Raw genomic sequence first — 10,784 nt, forward strand, 5'->3', positions numbered from 1 at the left:
TCTTGTCTCCCTTGAGAGATGATAGTTACTCAGAAAAACCAAGAGAAGTCTACACTAGCACTGGACCCTTCAAGTCTGATAAAGTGTATTGGAAAAGCAGAGAGAAAAAAAATTCTTATTCAGCTATTGCAAAAATGGAGATCCTTTAGCATGACAGAAAAGTTACAGTCAGAATAAAAGCAAAGCCATTCAGCATGTCTTACCTTTCTGTTCCTAAAGACAAATAGAGCTGACTAATGGTTTCCAAAATCTGTCCCTCCAGAACTTTGTTGGACATTTTTCTAGCTAAAGATAGTTGATATTCATTGTAGATGACACACTGAGCCTCACTGGGAACAACTGTACTGTAGAACTGACACAGCCGATTAACTGCTTGTAGTTGACCTAGGAGAATAGATTAGAAATAGTAACATGAATCTCTATTTTTAGATGAAAGTTAAATTAGTTTTAAAATAATTCATTCTTACTGTTTCACAAATCACAGCACAGTCAATGAATAACAATATAAAAGTTATAACAAGAAGATTCCACTGCGAGTTTCTTCACCCCCAAAGTTAAAGGCTAGAGATTACTTCAGACTTGATGTCCAAAATAAAATAATAAAACAGTCACCTTACCTGTATAAGCTGCCTTAATCATGGTAGCAAGAATAAATAAATAAAGCATAAGTCTTCTGAATACAACCATTTTATGCAAAAGCAATCCAGATTACCGATTGTTTTCGTACCTTCAAACTCAAATCTGGTGCTGTTTGTACTACCAATGATATCGTAACTATTGTAAATATTATTGAACATAGAAAACTCTAGACTTTTTACTAATTAAGTTATTTAATTTTTTCTTAGCATTTCAGTTTCTTTATAATTTCCGACAAACCTAAGTACCACCAGAGGAGCAAGCCAACATGTATTTATTTCTCTACCATTACAGGACAGAGCAAAGATTTCAATCACTTCGATAGCTGTCACATAACTGGACATAAAATGGCGTTTAAGGAACAACTATAACATACCTATATAACAAACATTCCCAAACAGGGTATATTTCATAACTTTAGAGAAAAAAAATACTTACTTTCCAGGTGATTTGTCTCCATTGCAACTAAAAAAGCCCATTCATAATAAAGCCTTCCTTTTTCTTTTTGGGTTCCACCAACATAGTAACATCCCAGCTGAAGGAGGACTTGGATAAAGTCTTGGCCACAGTCCATACTTGGAAGTTTGGAGAATAGCTTCACTGCCCTGATATAATAATGTTCTGCCAGTTTGCTGGCTGCTGCATGCAGGCAGAGTGACCCAAAATTAGCCAGGGCTATTGCTTGGTTGTGGGTCATATCAGTCTCTTCTGAAAGACGCAGTGCTTTGTAGTAGCTCTCAGCAGCTTCTTTTTTATTGTTTATTCTTTTCAAAGCAATAGCAAGCATGTTATAAGCAATGCCTAGTTGTTGAGGATTGTTCCATGAAGAATCTACAACAGCATTTAAAATGTCTAAAGCCACATCATATTGCCTGTAAAGAATGTATAACCAAGCAAGTAAAACCAAATAGTTAATAGTTTCCTCTGGCTTAGCACAAGCATCAGAGTCCAGTGCTTTCATCATGTAAACAATGGCCTTTCCATACCATTTGTGGTGGCTGTACAGTTTTACCAAGCTAAGATAGATAGTGCTGCGTAGTCCTTGCTGCTCATTAGTAAACACAGAAGAAAGTGCTTGTATAAGGTAAGGTGCAATTTGGGATGGGAGTATTTGTCTGAGTTTCCTCAGGCCACAGAGCTTGGGAGCATTTTTGATGACTAAATCAATCCTTTTCAAGGAATCCATTAAAGAACCGGAGCTCAGGGAAGAGGTGACCTTTATGCAACTTAATACGATGTGCGGCAAACACTTTTCATTGTAGGACTCCACTAGTTTGAAATAACAGTTGTTTGATAAGTTGTTTTGTAAGCCCAAGTCATTAAGTAGCAGTTGAAACCTTTCCAAGAATGGTAGTGCCTCTTCATGCTGTTTGTGTGCACTGTAATGTTTTGCCAGTAGAAAGCATGCCCTTGCCTCTGCATGTTTGTTCTGGCTCAAAATTGTCCTCTTCAAAGCATACTTTAAAATATCTGACTCCAGGTCAGCACTGCAGACGTAGTTGGGAATTCCCATGAGAAGAGATGTAGCTTTGTCAAAAACATGAGCACATTTTTCTTTGTTCTTCTGTGTCAAGTAGATGACTGTTAGATTTGTATAAAGAGCAATTACAAAGTACAAATCACTGAACCCTCCAGCTACTGCTCTCAACGCTTCCTCAAAATACACCCGAGCCTGGGAAAACTTCAGCTTTTTAACACTGAGCCTGCCTAAGAGAAAGCATATCCTTGCTAGTGCCCAGGACATACCTGCTTGCTTTGCTGCTTCCCTTGCTAATCTAAAAAAGCTAACCAGTTCTTCTTCTGAAAACCCATAAAACATGCTATTGATAAATGAATAAGAGAAATCATACAGGTTTTTGAAGTTTCTCTCATACTCTTTCCTATTTAAGAAGAGTAACAATGACTCAAATATGTCAGGTGCTTGAACATCATCTTGACCTATGTGGAAGCATGGTCCTTCAGGCGAAGAAAAGATTTCTGTATTTGGAGAGCTAGCAGAATCCTTTCCTTCAGTAGTTGGTTCTTCTGCCTGAGTGGCTGCCAAATTCTTGAAGTTCTTCAGGAATTCTTCTATCTTGCCATTCTTGCTAGTGGATCCTGTGCTAGAATGTGAACATGGAATTTCTGAAATTTAAAAATAAATTACAGATCACAACTTCATGTGTGCATGCACACAAAGATCTTTGACAGACTAACAAAAACATTTATCAGTAGATGCTGTTAGGAAAACACGTAAACATACTGCACTTTCTTAACAGTTCATCTAGGAGACAAGCCAAAGATGGGGAAAGATGGAGATCAAGAAGGATCAGAGAGGAACAAGTATGGGAGACTGAAGGAGCGAGGATAAAGGGGACTTGCCACATGTAAGCAGGTAGCTGCTCAGTACACTTGCCTAGCCATGCCCTGTGCCTGGTCCAACACTAACCCAGCTGAAGTCCAATGTTAATTCAAACTGGTTTGTGTCTGAGCGTATACTGAAAAAAGTGTGTACTCTGAGTGTATATTCTCTGTTCTCTCTGTGTGTATATGAGTGAGAGAGATCTGCCAATAAATTACAATTCAGACTAGCTGGTAAGCAGAAGACCAGAATCTGGAAAGACTCAAGGTCCAAACTGGAGGCTGGATAAAGGGCCCAAAGTCAGGGCACAGATACTGGCTAAAATTAAGGTCTAAGGGAACTGTGAATTTGAGTATGCGAGTTGAGTAAGGGTATGCCTACGTCCTCATAAGGCTAAGGCAGGTTAGCCAGGGGCGGGTAGTAAAACTGAGCTATTTGAGTTGTTGAAGTCTCACGGAGGTGCTGTAAGGCTACCTGCAAAGGTCCTGTTCTGGTCATGTTATCTCTTTCAATCAAATACCAACCCTGATTCTCTGCTGGCACAGATTAACTTTCTCAAAATTACCAAGTCTGTGGTGATTGATGTGGTCATTGACCTAAATTCTCCTAGTACTGACATGGTTGAATATCTTACAAATATAAACAAGACAGACATGCCATCATTTCTTTAGTCCTGCCACTGTGATCCAACCAAGGTAATAGGGCAGGGACTAGGGATGTAGTTTGCAGTCATGGTCAGTGCAAAGCTTGCAGTGGTGTATCACCAGGAGCTTATTGAAGTTGCAGATTTAGAGCTCAGTTTCTTTAGAATCTCATTTCTGGAACTGCTCAGCAGAATCATAAATATAAAAATTGGTATTTAGAAAAATGTAGTACAATACAAGTAATGATAGTGACAGCTTAGCAACTAAATGCCAAAGGGAAATAATTCTGCATCCTCATCAAAATATCTCCTTTGGGAAATATATTTATGGGATGAATTTTTCTAGCAGATGGAAAATCTGCTGGAATTAAAAGTCAGCACTTGCCAGCTGCCCCATAAACAGTACTTTGCCCTGTTAAACAACAGGGGGGGGGTGGGGGGGGGGTCTCAGGGGGTAAGTGCATGTCTGTGCGTCACAGCAGTAAAAAGAAGTCATACAGCTTGCAATTGGATAGCTATGTCCAAGACAGGCATCTGGTATCAGTGAAAACCCACAATGTCTTACAGCAAAATCTAGGAAAGCAAACAATGAGAGAAGAAAGTTAGAATGTGAAGAGATATTAGAAGGAGAAAAGCTGGCAAAGATACTAAAAATGTCAGAAGTTGCATTAATTTTATGAAAAGTTGTATGTATATGAAGTATTACCATATTCATGAGCTTTCTGAAATTCTGGTTCTTCTAATTGGTCTGAAGAAAGAAAAAAGTCATGTTAGTTATGGTATCTTAGTTCTTTTTCAGTTTTAAATATCCTAAAATAAGGCTACTTTTTAGTTCAGAATTCTTTATATCAGAAGAATTGGATGTGTCCTGGAAATCTAGAAGAGAAGACATTTCTAAGTCTGACCCAAAGCTAATGGATACTAGGGACATACACTCCTGCTGATACAGTTCACTGCTTTCTACATGGTTATCATCATGCACCTACCGCAGCTCAGTAAGGTGAGGAGACATCTCCATGTCGCGGTTCGAATTAAAACCGACCTGTTCTGCATGAGGGATGCATCATTGCTGCTTAAAAATACAAGCGGGTAGCATAGATACAATCATTCCCCACAACCCACCCCTAAAGTGAGATAACAAAAAGCCCGTAATATCATAGAGTGGCTTTTTATTACTGAAGCATATATTACTGAAATAAGTTTTAGTGTCGCTCCTGGGGTGGGGGGAATAATTATTTAGGATAATTTGTATAGGTAAGAGTGTCAGACTCTTGCGACCATTCCAATAGCATGCAGATGAAAACCCCCTATATCCATCTTTTAAAACTGTATCTTTACATTCTGTAGACATTACTACTATAGATCTAGTTTTAAATGTTTAACATAGTATATCTGTAGAACATTTAAGAAATACTAGTTTGTGTAGAAGATATTTCTCATGGCATTTCAGGATTATATTCACCATTTCATACACCAGCTGCAATGTAAGTGGTGCTGAGTGTATGAAGGATATATCTAAAAGCATAGGCTCACAGAACTAGGTCTCTTTAAGCTGATGGAAAGCTTTTACTAGCCTTTTAGAATGAGCTCTCACTGACTGTTTACTTCTGGATCTCCTTTCTTTAAATGCTTTCCTGACATTGGTGGACAAATGCCATGAATGTTTACAATAGTTGTAACTTAATGCTCTGAATATCTAATTGAGGAAGTGCTCATAAGTAAATACTTCTCATTAGGTTGATGTAGATGGAAGGAATCGAAAACCCGTTTGCTCAGATCACACAAAACATCAAGTGAACATTGAAAACGCTCGCTCTGGGTAAGTCAAGTTATATTGTTCAATTAAGCAGTTTAAGAGAAAAGAGTGGTGAAAATGGTACTATTAGCTGGGGAAGACGTGAAAAGAAGTTGGCACTTCTAAAGATTAGGGAGATGAGATGTGGTAAAAAAGTGCAACAGGCAAAGATAGCAATATGTCCATTAAGCCCACAAGATTGTTTTAGTACCTAATAGAGGTCTGAGCTTTTGTTCCCAGGGTTTTCACTTGAGCAAGCAAGGTGAGATGTGGAGTCATTTTGCACACAAGTTGGGTTTTGCAATTGAGGTCTGACATGCCTTAGTTATTGTTCACACACGTGCTGATTTGCAGAATTAAACCAATGCACCTGAGTCAGACCTACACACTGGCTCCTTTCAAATTGGAGCCTACGGGCCTGTCTCTTAGGACAGCACTAATGGAGATAAAACTTCGTTAGACATTTAACAAGCATATGCATCTCACAGAACATCCTGTGGTGGGATAAGAAATTGCTGCTCCTGTTCAGTTCAGCAAGACAATTACATTACGCTACCTTACACTGTAAAAGTGAAACCCCATTTATCCCAATCAGTTTATGTAAAACACGAGTACTTAGAGAAATAACAGCTGTATCAGAAATTATGTAGCGGAAAGTATATTTTTTCTTTGCATTAATAGATTTTGCTGTTTTTCTATACCTTTGAAAAGTAAATCAAGCATGAAGAGGTGTATGTTTGCATTAGCTGTCAGTAATTATTATGCCACCTTTCCTAAGATGAATGAAAAACCAGCAGTATTTGAGTCAACATACTGCCTTTTATAATGCAACACTGACATTTGAAAGCTTGAAGATCTGTTCAGCTCAATAACAGAATTTTTAAAACCCTGCTGTTTAATTTGCTCCAAAAAAGGGCAAAAGAAGATTTGTAAACACTCTGCTGGGAAAAGTCTTGCATCAGCAAGAAAGTAGCAAAGATGATTAAAAGGATTTTCACATGCCTTATCTATGATCAAACTAAATACCAAGATACTTCAAAGTAGGTGTAAAGGTTGGCATTTGATTGAAATTAAAAAAAGTTGTAACAGGGATATAGGAACTGCACATTTACTCCTTTTTACTGAACAAGATATAACTCATACTTACCTATTCTGTATACAGAACAAACCTCTGTGATGGAGATTTTTTTCAATAAATGTATCACTTCTTCCAAATTTTTTTCTTTTGAAAAAAAAGATAGCTCCTCTTCTTCAAGAAAATCCAGGTCTTGTAGTCTAACAAAGAAAGGAACAACTTTCAAGGTGTCTGAAAGCAGATTTGGCTTGAGGAGCTCACAGCATCAGTCAAACTGGAGCTTGTTAGAGAAACTAATACAATCTTTGTATTATAGGTCCTGTTGTGTTCAAAATTAGTATCAATCATGTTTATAAACATACACATAAACTGAGAGTAACTATGCTTGCAGCTAACAGTTTCTGCCATATGAGAGTAAGCTTTATGTCTATCTGTGTTATGGTATAGCATTTTTATGAAAGAATTTATTAAAAGCACAAATCTTTAAGCTTATATTAGAAAATGACTATCACAACATCCTTAAAGTTACAATCAAATGGACCTGCAAACATTTAAGAACTCCTTGTTTCAGACTGTTTTCAAACAGTCCAGACATATTAGTAAGAGCAGCCTATTTACATGGTGACAATGCATGCTGAAATGCACACTTTTTTTATAGGCTTCTATCTGCATTATGAGCAATTATTTGTAAGAGGAACCCCATATAAAGCAAGTTAAGGCCTGTAATTCAGAGTACTAGAAAAAACAGAACTTGGGTGCTTTAACATTGATCTTAAGAGACCAGCAAAAATAGAATATTCTCCAAGAGTAAAGCTTCTAGGATCTTGTAATCCAAAGAATAGAAACTGAACCAGATATAAAACAACTACAGCAACCCTTTTTCCCCAGTAAGAAACTTGGGTACAGGCTGACAATATTTTCCAATATTTAAGCAGACTTGATATTCCAATTTCTTTACATTTGTTTTGACTGATACACACTATGACAATACTCATTAAAACAAAAAAAAACCCCACACCAATAAAACAAACCTGAGTTTAACATTCAGGATTTTAAAGTTCAAGAGACTAAGTCCTTTTTTGTTTGTGATTTGTTTGTGAGTTAAATGCATATCACTTACTTATTTCTAGATAAGTCCAGTTTAACATGACTTGTCTTTACAAAGCCTATTTGGCCAGTAAATGCATGTCTTCCAAGAAACCATTCCATACATTCAATGAAGTAGCCAAGGATCTCAATTTTGTCTCCTTCTTGGAAACTCATCTCTTCCAACACAATACTTTCATACTTGATCACAGCTAGACAGGATCCCATTGCTGTGTAATAAGTAGGTAAATAATATTTCAGATAAAGTAATTTAACAATACAAATACACTTAATAGAATAGCAAATCTGCAGAACAACATATTTAACAAAAGACATTCCTGGAACTTGTGAGTTGCACATCTGATGTGGCAAGATTTAAAGCATCCAAATCTAATCAGTTTGGTTTGAGCAATTAGAATTGTAAATAACAGCATAAAAATTCTCATTTCCCAGCCATTAGAAAGCAAAGTCTAAAATGTTTTCCAAATTCTAGCAAATTCCATCATGAAGCAGCAAAAAGAAGTGTTTTAAGTCCCTACTTTCCCTCTTATAAAGGGCTCTTAACTTGGATCAGTGTAAAAACATTTGAACCAACTAGTAAAATCCCTATTGGATAAATATGCATTTACATACCAGTTAATACAATATTAAAACTGACATGTGTGGTAGAAAATAAGCCATATTTACTCTCTAACCTCAGACCATCAGTTTTATTTGTCTGGCAACATTAGATAAAGAAATACACATGTGAAAGATCCACAATTATTACATTCTTGCATTTTCCTATATTAAAGATTGTCATTAAATCTACAGAGGCATCCTCAACTTAATTACTCTTTATTACTTTGTGTGTCTACTTAATACAGTATTTAGAAGGATAAAGGAGAGAGATAAGCCTTTGGAGTTTAACTCAAGCAGAGATTTATGATCTCACTAATTTTACTGCAATGTAATTTTGAAAGTTGTTTTCCCATCCTAATACAATGGGAAAAAAAGTTATTAAACCCTTTAGAGTCTGTCCTAACAAAAACATAGAATAAATGTGATGGGGTTTGGGTTTTTTTTTTGGTTTTTGTTTGTTTTTAATGCTAATGTTTCAATGGAGTTTCTTACCAACATTCCCAATGGATTTAGATTCAGTTTTGTATGTAAAATCAATAGGATTAGAATACCCTTTAAGAAACCATCTGAAAGTAGAAAAAGGAACTGAAGTTAGTGTATAAAACACTTCATTAAATGTTGTGACAATAACAGTGGTATTTTATATCCATTTGAAAACAGATGAACCTATCCCACAGTTACCTTTCAGTTTCAGCACTGTCTGTACACTTCAGACAGCTATGTTTTGAGTAATAGTAGTAAAAGAAGCATTACTTCAGTCAAACAAACCTAACTTGGAAAGTCATGCTATTTCTCCCTGACCAAGGCCAACAGAAAAATTCCAGCTTTTTAATTACTAAGAGCACCAAGAATGAACGATTTTCTACGGATTCCTGAAGTGAGTGCGTTGATAAGTCTGTTGATGTAATTTTGGCTTTATAGCAATTATGACATTGGACATGAACTTGAAACAAACTGCATTAAGGAGCTGGATGGCTTCTGTCATTCATGTTGAATAAAAACACCACTAGCCTGTTATCATCCACATTGCCAAGCATCCCTCCTGTTACTATCCATACTTCCAAGCATCCTAAAAAATGAAAATTCTGGCTTGATGTTATTCTAGAAGTGTTAGATTTTATTTCAGACTCAGGAAAAAAAAAAACAGTAAGTCACAAGATGGTAAACCATCTTTAAATGCTGTGCTGCAGGCATCTGGATTAATTTTAGTTGTGTGGTATGGAAGGGAATAGAGCATTTGTTCTCACTGTTAGTGGAAGATGGATGTTCCACAACAAGCTACCATTTAGAAACACCTATGTCTAAGCAGTCGTGTACATATGAAAGAGATGCATATGAAATAGGTAGCTAGAGTCAGGTACCTACTGATGAAAAGGGATCAATGGCTCCGGAGAAGCATTAGACAGCACAGTCATGTCACCATCCGATGATCCACCCATTACATCTTCAGTAAAAGCCCCAGTCTCAAAATAAGTGTTTATTTCATTGTCTGTAGCCATTATCTTCCTTATCAGATTGTCAGGACATAAAACAAAAAATGCCCCTAAAAAGAAAGGAGTGGAGCAGATGTCATTTTATGTAATGTTTTAGTGTCATATAAGCTTTAAAGCTGGCTTCAAGAGCATCAGTAATATTCAATCAGAAATTGAAAATCTGAGATTTCACAAGAATTTTATTGTCAGATATTCATACTTCTCTGTCTAGTTGCTCTTTCATTAAAAAAATGCAGAGCTGAAGTGTTTGACAAAGCGTAGAACCTTCTTCTGCTGCAATATTAACATGTTACTATTGCAGTAAACAATGATCTGTCTAGCCCATCATTCTGTCTCTGACAGTGGCAGCAGGTGATGCTATTTAGAAGACACAAATGAGCCTGGCGACTATCTGTAATCCCTCTCCTGTACATCTCCAGGATCTGCAATAACATTAAGCAAGTTGGAATGCACATCCCTCCCTAATCCTTTTGGTATCCATTTATGGAGCAGTTGCACATGAATTCTGTAATCCTGCTATGATCCTACTGAACCCAATCAGTGTTCGTTCCTTTCTCTTCTCTTTCTGGTGCGTTTGGAGTGAACAGATTTAAATTTCAACTTCACTAAGTATTTGAATAGGTCCTGATATTTGATTTTGGGGATTTTAAAGGAAGGTGCTTCTCTAAATTTAGCCTTAGCCTGTACAGTCTTCCTTACCTTCCTGTACTAGCAGGCTTCTGTACATCAAATTTAATGATTTTTCATTTATACAGACTTCAATGCCTGTTTCTTCATTCTCTTGACAATAGAGCCAGAAAGATTGATCTAGGAATAAATTCTCCATGCAATGATTTATAAAACCTAGGAAAAAAAATAATCCCATTTGTTTTCTTTGCAGTTTTACAATATTATATAAGAAAATGACCTTTCAGAAAGTCAGAAACTTGTATATAACTCCATAATTGCTTAATCCACAATGTATAACTAATTTCACTGCCTAGTATTGGCAAAATTACACCCATTAAGTCACATGCATTACAGCTAGTTTTAATGCTTAGCTCTTACAAACTACACCTCAAACGTGCACAACTTTTCTGTGCCTAATCCTGCTG

At 36.6% G+C, this 10,784-nt stretch overlaps 1 protein-coding gene across 1 annotated transcript in view; it reads right to left on the reverse strand.

Annotated features, from left to right (window-relative positions):
* SH3TC1 (SH3 domain and tetratricopeptide repeats 1) overlaps nucleotides 1-10,784 on the reverse strand; it is a 26,962-nt gene that overhangs the window by 6,795 nt on the left and 9,383 nt on the right. Inside the window, exons 5-12 of the mRNA XM_009697904.1 lie at nucleotides 10,390-10,533; nucleotides 9,563-9,740; nucleotides 8,690-8,763; nucleotides 7,611-7,806; nucleotides 6,563-6,690; nucleotides 4,327-4,368; nucleotides 1,075-2,760; nucleotides 204-384 (exon numbers count right to left, since the gene is read on the reverse strand). Of these exons, the coding sequence (XP_009696206.1) occupies nucleotides 204-384; nucleotides 1,075-2,760; nucleotides 4,327-4,368; nucleotides 6,563-6,690; nucleotides 7,611-7,806; nucleotides 8,690-8,763; nucleotides 9,563-9,740; nucleotides 10,390-10,533 (2,629 nt within the window). The remainder of the gene's footprint in view (nucleotides 1-203; nucleotides 385-1,074; nucleotides 2,761-4,326; nucleotides 4,369-6,562; nucleotides 6,691-7,610; nucleotides 7,807-8,689; nucleotides 8,764-9,562; nucleotides 9,741-10,389; nucleotides 10,534-10,784) is intronic.

Source organism: Cariama cristata, unplaced genomic scaffold (assembly GCF_000690535.1).
Source record: "Cariama cristata isolate BGI_N322 unplaced genomic scaffold, ASM69053v1 scaffold22323, whole genome shotgun sequence".
Classification (NCBI taxonomy): domain Eukaryota; kingdom Metazoa; phylum Chordata; class Aves; order Cariamiformes; family Cariamidae; genus Cariama; species Cariama cristata.